The sequence below is a fragment of the Halyomorpha halys genome, unplaced genomic scaffold (genome assembly GCF_000696795.3).
Source record: "Halyomorpha halys isolate HHAL.00 unplaced genomic scaffold, Hhal_1.1 Scaffold24.1, whole genome shotgun sequence".
In the NCBI taxonomy this organism is placed as follows: Eukaryota; Metazoa; Arthropoda; class Insecta; order Hemiptera; family Pentatomidae; genus Halyomorpha; species Halyomorpha halys.
This window is the reverse complement of record NW_027107648.1, coordinates 1,254,047-1,262,779: the sequence shown is the minus strand read 5'-3', so window position 1 is coordinate 1,262,779 and position 8,733 is coordinate 1,254,047. Positions and strand designations below refer to the sequence as shown.

Below are 8,733 nucleotides of genomic sequence, written 5' to 3'. Positions count from 1 at the left end.
CTTGTTAAAACTTAAGTAACAAGATTTGAAACAATGTATTCACACCGAATCGATAGTATTTTAAGATATAAAATCTTAAACAAGAATTAAGTATTGAATCCAAAGGAGGCGAAATTCTTTAATTAATTAAAAAATTAAGAGTACAAATATTCATCTTTTGACAGTTCTAAAACTACGCAAACTGAAAACATATACATGTAATATATGCTAACAGTGAAACCTGTTTTTCTCTTTGTGATGACAAGGAGGTAATAAGAAACCTGAACTTGTATCTCTTTGGCACTGATAATGTAAACAATAAACCGGGCGGAGAGCTAGATAGGTTTCAATATTGAAATTATTTAATATTGGTTTTGTGTGGAGTTACTGCTTTTTATTGACAACATAACTATGGCATCTGGCCTGGAAAGTTATGTAAACCGTATCCTTTCTTATGAAGTCATTAAATCTTTTAAATTAATTTAATATACTATTTTTAAACAATTTCTATTTTTTATTGCACTTTTTCTTATTGTCATATTAGATACTGTGTCAATTGTAACAGTGGATGGAAGAAACTTTGTGGTATAGTTCCTTTTAAAATTCATTGTAATATTTGTCATCGTTAGTTGGTTTCTGTATTAATTTATTTGTTATAACTAAATTAACTTTGTTCAAATAACCACTGATTTCATGTTTATATATTTTCATAGGGGACATTAAAAGGCTTTGACCAGACTATTAATTTGATTCTTGATGATAGTCACGAAAGAGTCTACAGTACAACTCAAGGCGTGGAACAAGTTGTATTAGGACTTCACATCATTAGGGGAGACAATGTGTAAGATATAAAATTATTTTTCTATCCATAAAACATATGGTTTGTACTCTTTGGTGTTTACTTAAGTTGTGTCTGCTATTAAGTTGCCTACTGCTTTTTCATTTACAGTACCTTAAATTTTTAATTTATTAATCTACAACTAACATTCTCTTGAAATGTGTATTTGGCTCGGCCCTAGCTCACAATTACTGAAGTCATTGATTACTATACGTAATAGTTGAATTCAGTAACCTTTTAAATCAGTAATCAATATTTATAATCAAACCAACTTAGATTTTTTCAGCATATTTCCACAATTTTTAGAAAACTATAATTTTTGCCATTCAAGGATTTTTTTTTCTGTCAACTCTTATTAAATAAATTAACTTTTTAAATTTTATAAAAAGTACTCTGAAAGTAAAATGTTCTAAGCAAAATGGAAGTGTTCATTAAAATTAATAATTTAAAGCATTTCTGAAAAATTAGTTGGATTTTTACAAAGTCATAATATTTTATTTGCTAATCAAATATACCTATCAAATAAGATTTTTTTTGTTATTAACAATTCTGATATAAAGTATTTGATTGCAAAAAATCATAATAAAACTGTATTGGGTTGATAACATTGAAAGGCCCTTTTATAAATGTAATGAGCGAAAATAATTTTTAAAATTAACATCAACCCTAGAGAAATATTTTGTATAATCAAATGTTTTCATTCTTAACAGTAATCGAATCAAATTATTAGGTTATATACCTTTCTAGTTAGTATTGGTTGAGAACTGTTGACTGGTAGATGTTTCTTCTTTGTACTGATTTATATATATATTTATTAGCTGTGTACTGTTTTTTTTTTTTTGTTTTTTTTTATAATTTGAAGTATGAGTGATTGGTTTAATGAAAATGTTTTATTCTCTTAAATTTCCTATTTCCAGTTATGTAATGTAATTAATCTCATACCTTTGTTTAGCTCCCCTTATTATTCTGTTCATGCATATTATAAACAGTAATGGGCTTAAGCTCTCCCCTTGCTTTACTCCCTTTTCCATTTAAAATTTCTCTGATTTTTTCTGCTCGACTATTCCACAAACTTTTTAATAATTTAAGGATTGCCCCAGTTAAGTTATTGGGATCTCCTTTATCTTCTAATGCTTGTTTGAGTTCCACCCGGGGTACATTTTCAAATGTTTCTTAGAGGTCCAGGAAGGCGAGGTGAATATTTTTATCCCTTTTGACAAAGTTATAAATTGTACAGCAAAGCCTGATAATATTGTCCTGTTTGTCGACCAGGCTTGAATGCTGCTTCTCCTTCCTGAAGCTCGTATCCTACTATTCTAAGTCTTCTTTCTAATATTCCAGAGTACAACTTCATAATTACAGATGATAGGCTTCCATAGGTTATTTTTTAATTTACTATAAACTTCTGCTACAAAATATAATCTTTATTAATTATAAATTGAGATTAAACAATACTATAAATCTTAGAGATATAAATACCTAAATTTAGCTATAAATACATAAAAAACAAAATCTGTTTTTGGTTTTGATATTAGTGAGATAACATTACAATAATAAATTTTAATTGAAGAACAATATAAATACATTTATTACAAATCATATGTGTTTTATATGATATCTAGTCATACTGATTGGAAGAACCTGAAGCATCTTCACATAAGTTCAAATAAAATAATCATGTCAATCCATAATCTATATCATTTACTTTTAAAAATAATCATATTAGATTAATTTTTATTAATATATTCTTGTTTGAGAGTGGTTTAGTTTATTTAAAAATAAATTTGATCTTTTTTCTCTCAACTTTATTCTTTTCAAAAATTTTCCAACGTTTCGGCCCTCAGGTCATTCTCAAGGATACCTACAAAAAGTTTTTTTAATTTTATATAACAATTCCATTATTTTCTTCACTTACATACTGATTTCTTTGGCCCTACCTTTATTTTTATGTCATTTTCTTTTTAAGAAAATTGAGAATGACCTGAGGGTCGAAACGTTGGATAGTTTTTGAAAAGAATAAAGTTGAGAAAAAAAGGATCAAATTTGTTTTTAAATAAAATAATCATATTGTTTATAGTTTAAATAGAAAAGAAACTGTTGTCTATCGAGTCTAGGTTATCAAAAAAATAGAATGTTTACTCAATTAACCGAACTTTCACAATAAAACAGAGAGAGTGTTATTATGTACTCTTTACTAAAATAATTATTGTCGAATTATAATTGTACCATCATTATTGAGTAATTTTGTAGAAACATTGAGTTATAAACCACAAACTGTTTTTATTACTATGTAATAGTTTCATAGTATATTATTATTATTGACAAAAAAAAACAATGAAACACATTGAATATTGAATGGGAGGAGACCCACTGTATTAATTTGGCCCAGGTCCAGCTGATGCTAATATTTACAAGCTGAACAAATAAATTTGATTTAATATTAAATTTTTTAATTATTTTATATTTTGATATAGAGTATACTCAACATTCCTGTTGATGCTATACAATTAATTTTTACCTATGAGAAGAATTAATTGAACTTTCATTCAAGAAAATGACCGCTTATTACTATCTATAGATTTATACTTCCACTTAGATGTATATGAAATGCATAATAAGGGAAAGCATCGTGATCATGAAAAATTTTGAATTTCAGTTTTTGACGGAAATAAACGTTTTGAAGTCCCGTAAGTCCTAATAACCAAATTTTGCAAAATGGTTTGTGTGTGTGTGTGTATGTATGTGGTCAGGCGATCTCAAAAATTAATAGTCTTATGAAATTGAAATTAGATTTTTAAAGCAGGTAAATGCCTGGGGAGTGACAGCAACTTCTTCGATAAAATCTATCAACTGTAAGTGCCACTTTATAGAATTGATTTGTCACCTTTTTTTTTCAATTTAATAAAAAACGGCTTTAATTATATTCATTAAATTAGGTATATCAATTTACAATTATATGGTCTTTAATTTCATCTAGGTCTTAGAAAATGGATTCCTTTAAAGAACCTTTAATTTCTTTTGTTTGAAATAATTAACTATTTTAAGTTTTTTGCTAGTAGTGAAAAATGCATAAGTATAAACTCTGAAAGGATTTGATGATTAATTTGTGGAGGAAAACTCCTTTTTTCAAGTAAATACATTTCCGAAAATAAGATTAGTAATATAGATCCATTAAATATCATTGAGAAACCAAAGAGTTTAGAAATAATAATATTTAACATAGAAAGTTGTATAAGGTAATGTTTTCTTGTCCTAAGAGTTATTATAATCATAACTTGGGCTCTAACTGGTACCCTAGAAAGTAGAAGCGAGAGATTTGAAGGGAAAGTCCTCCATACATTTGGATTGGATCTGGACAGAGCCTCAACACATAGAGGAGAAGAACTGACAGTGAACTGCTTGCAGAGACTGGTCAGTCAATATCATATGATATGAAGAAGAGGAGGTTAAGATGGGCAGGAAATGTGGCATGAAGTAATCCATCAGGACACCTGTACACAAAAATGAATGAATGCCAGTATAGTTAGCAAGAGATCACATGGAAGGCCAAAAACCAGATGAATAGACAGTATCAACAAAGATGCAAAAGAGCTTCATGGAGCTAACTGGAAAGGCGTAGCCCAAGATGGGTAGGCATGGAGAAGGATGGCCAAAGCTCGACTAGGTCTGTAGAGCCAACCAAAAAAAAAAAAAAAAGTTATTAAATAATGACTTTTATTTTCACTTCAATTATGTATGAACCTGATCTAATTGACAAGATGAATAAATTCACACAGTCGTTCTATGTATTTTCAATATTAATCCTATAGAAATTTCACATTGAATAAATACATGTACGTTTTATTAAAATGCTTTATTTTTGTACTACAATATTTTTACAAAAGGGAAATGTTAAAATTTTGAAATGAGAAATATTATTGAAAGTACTTTACTAGAAATTGTGATTGAAATTGATCAATTTGCCAACTGAAAGACTCATTTGGAGAATTAGTACTGAAAAGTATTGCCTCAGTGAATAATATAAAATTATCTTTTCCGAAATAAGTAAGGATTAATTTAAATTCAAAATAGGGTGGGAAGTGAACTTTGTGTGATACGCACACTGCTCTATTTTTTTTGTGTGTGTGTACTTATAAGGAGCATATTTTAGTGTAATTTTTTTTATTTTTTTGTTTTGATTTTTTCATTTTATGTTTTAGTGCTATTGTTGGTGAATTAGACGATGCCTTGGACTCCCGGTTGGATCTCAACTCCATCCGAGCTGAGCCCCTGAGTGCTGTTGTTCATTGACTGCCATCTCGTACAGCAAGTTCTTCTCTGAATGTATATTTACGGATTCTTACGTTATCTGTATAGTCTTCATAAAACAAAAATAAAAAGAGGAATGTAATAATTTAAATTTTTGCTGAAAAAGAAAGTCTTTCATTATGTCATTAATGAAATATTTCTTTTTCCCTAGTTGAAGGAATGACTTGAAGGCTATAAATACAATTATTTATACTATTTTAAAAATAAAATCTTTTAATTTTCTCTTTTTGTGCTTTAATCTTCCATTATATATTGTTTAAACTTTATCAGTTTAATTTTAATTCTTTTTTTTTTAGGTATCAATCCTTCCATTATAAATTCCCTAATCACTCAAGCCCATTAGTTTCTAACCTTGTTTTCTCTTCCATTCCTGACAATCCTGTGTAGCGCCTCAAAAGAAGAAGGCCTTGAGACCTTTAACCCTTTAACAGTTTATCCCATGACATTCACAGGCGGAGCGTCAAGTACCAAATTTTATATCCTGTGACAGTCACAGAGGGTCAAGTACCATTCAGCCTATCTCATGCCACACACGGGCAGAGGGGTCAAGACTATGACTAGATTCTTTGCTACCTCTATTTCCTAACATTACTTTAACTGAAGAAGGAGACGTGGTTTAGTTTTGAATTCAGTATACTGTCGACATTGAAACCAATCACACAATCCTTCATTCTAGAATTTAGTGCTTCATCAGTTCTAACTAATAACAAAATACCACAAGGAAGTACCAAGCCCGAGCAAAGGCGGCAGACTTCCTCTACTTCCACATTGTTCCGATTGACAGAGACATTTTATTGATATTCCTTCAACTGTCAATAAGGCCAAACCGTATAGACATTGTGTAGTGTGCTATTCAAAACATATAAGCGGGAAAAAAGTGAGGATGGAAACAAGATACTACTATCCAGATTGTGACGTCGGTTTATATATACTATGTTCTAAAATCTTACTTAACGGACTAATTACTAACCAGATACATACAAAACATTTTTTTTTCCATTTTTAATCGAAGTATTTCCAAACACAAAAAAATTAGATATTTTTGGACCAGAATTCATAAGTCTACCACACTGTGAAAGGGTTAATGTAAACATGTTATTAGAGTGCTACCAATGGCTAGTTTCTCTACATGCCTGTATCATACCATTATGATCTTACATCATATTTACTAGATGTATTATTATGTAAATACCATTGTAAATGTCAATAAATAAAAATAAAAAATGTTTAGGATATAATTGGAAGATTGTAAACCTAAAGCCTTGAGTCTCTTTAAGATATCGTCAACTAACTGGATGACATTTCACTAATTCTTGCGCTTTTAGGACAGAAAACTAAGAACATATGTACGCACACCAAATACAACATATCTCATAAACATGATGTAAAAATAACATATCAATTAGAGACAGCAATCACTCAGCATCTAATGATATATTTCTGAAGTATGTATTCATATATGAACTTTAGAAAAAGTATTTAACTAGTTGTAAGGCAGTATTTTAGGGACTCGAAGCTTCATGTCTTGAATCTTCCAATTTTATCCTGATAATTTACGTATTTTTTTCTCTGTTAAATTAAGCAAATTAGTGTAAGGATGAGTGAGAATAGGTCAACGCTAAATTAAGTAATAAGTGGCTTTTTGTTATAGCTATTAATTGTACCATTTTCCATGAGGCAGTGGTATGGTAGTACATAATAATAAGTATTATCATTATCCTCTGATTAGGAATGTTGAACAAACATATCAAAATAGCTATTTGATGCATTGTTAAATAATACTGATATAACGATCCCAGTATTTTTATCTCTAGGGAATATTGATGTTTAATCAATTCCAATATCGATTTTAAAATATACTTATATCTATGTTGGAATAGAAATTACTCTATATCTATATTTAATTCTATAGTAATAAAATATAAACGCCAGCTGACTAGCTAGTTAAGTTTAGAAAACTGTAAGAACAATAAAAGGATGTCAAGGAAAACCAGATAATACAAGAAATTTCAGTTGGAGACCATGGTTCGATTGTTCCATGTTTTATTTTTATTGTGATAATGATGAGAGATAGTTGACTGTGGATAAATTACATGAGGAGAAGATGGTTGGGGTGTGTGGTCAAAATATAACACAAATATGTTGAAATAACTTATTTAATTGTGCCAACCTTTGGACCAGAATTTCTAAAAACAAAGAACAAAATAACAACCCATGAATACAAAAAAAAGAAAATATAAACAGAATGATATAAAGTAAATAATTATACAGAATGAAATTAATAACATTAAAGTGATGTAAGAAGTGGAAGATAAAATGTTTATATAGATAATTGAATAGGTAAATAAAAATAACATAATTAAAGAAATAAAATAGAAATTTTAAATTATATAATGCAAAGGAATATGAATAGATTAGTTTATAAAAAATTAGACTTCTCTAACAGAAGAGAATAAAAAAAAAAAACATTAAATCAAAAAAAAAATACATAACATTAGATAAAATAAAATACAGATCATTGGGTAGCATGAAATATATATCATTGATTTATGTTTACATTAATACATATTTAGTTCTATTGTGTTTATATCTACAGGTTGTAATTTTCATGTAATTTCCTATTTCTGCGATTAGTGGATTTAATGAGTTGGGGCGAGACTGGAAGAAATTATGAGTCAGTTTACATATTTAATCATGTACAGGTCAATATTTGTGTTATATAATCAATATTCTAGTGTAATATGGATAGTTATTAATGATTCTGAGGCATTTGTTTTTTTTATATTGGTTGAACTAGTAAAACCCCCTACGGGGTAAAGTTAAGATGAATCTTAGTACTGCTTTATATATTATCAATTTATTTCTATTGGATAATTTTGATTTTTTATTAAAGTATGGATACATTTGATACAGAATTTTTCTTGCGTTTTCAAATTTTTGTATTGATGTGGTTAAATAATAGTTTGCTTCAAAAGTCACTCCAAAGAATTCAACTGTTTTGGCAAAAGGGACAGAGGAATTATTTAAATTTATGGTTAATGGAAGTATAGGCCATTTTGTGAAAACGATGGCTTCTGTTTAATCAATATTTAAAACTAATCCCTATTGTTTAGGTATTAAGATATTTTTTTAAACAATAACAGTAAAATGTCCTATATGATGAGTTGATCATTGGCCGTGGATGTATATAAATGAGGAGATGGTTGGGGGTGTGATCCGTGAAGAACACAAATAAGTAAAAATTTATTTATTAGTGCCAATGTTTTGGCCAGAATTTCAAGCCTTCATCAGGACTAAGAACAAAAACATGATACAACCAATGAATAAAAGGATATAAGAAATTATTAGAGAATAACTAACTTTATACATACATAAATAGAGTTAAAAGATATGAATAGTTTAAGTATTATAAGAAGATAAGGGCCATATGAGAAAAGTCATATTAAAAATGAGAAAGAAAGAAAGAACGAAAAATAAAATAAAATGCATATGTATATGTACATATATATATATTTTATGAAAGGAATATGGTCCGGGTGCAGTAAAAAAAAAAACAACTCAAATAGTAGAATTATACTATTTTAGTGGCTCAATAAAATAGTATAATT

The 8,733-nt window shown here is 28.5% G+C and overlaps 1 protein-coding gene across 1 annotated transcript; it reads left to right on the top strand.

Annotated features, from left to right (window-relative positions):
* The first annotated feature begins 283 nt into the window (after positions 1 to 283).
* LOC106682451 (U6 snRNA-associated Sm-like protein LSm8) lies at positions 284 to 5,347 on the top strand. Its single transcript, XM_014423313.3, has 4 exons — positions 284 to 421; positions 524 to 564; positions 693 to 820; positions 5,017 to 5,347. The coding sequence occupies exons 1-4, from the start codon at positions 391 to 393 to the stop codon at positions 5,105 to 5,107; spliced, it is 291 nt and encodes a 96-aa protein (XP_014278799.1). The 5' UTR covers positions 284 to 390; the 3' UTR covers positions 5,108 to 5,347.
* Positions 5,348 to 8,733: the final 3,386 nt, after the last annotated feature.

Excerpts from the sequence above, each read along its gene's own strand:
- LOC106682451 (XM_014423313.3), top strand. The coding sequence starts at position 391 with ATGGCATCTGGCCTGGAAAGTTATGTAAACC. Across the intron at positions 422-523 it reads CCTGGAAAGTTATGTAAACC|ATACTGTGTCAATTGTAACA; the intron begins GTATCCTTTCTT and ends TTGTCATATTAG. Across the intron at positions 821-5,016 it reads ATCATTAGGGGAGACAATGT|TGCTATTGTTGGTGAATTAG; the intron begins GTAAGATATAAA and ends TTTATGTTTTAG.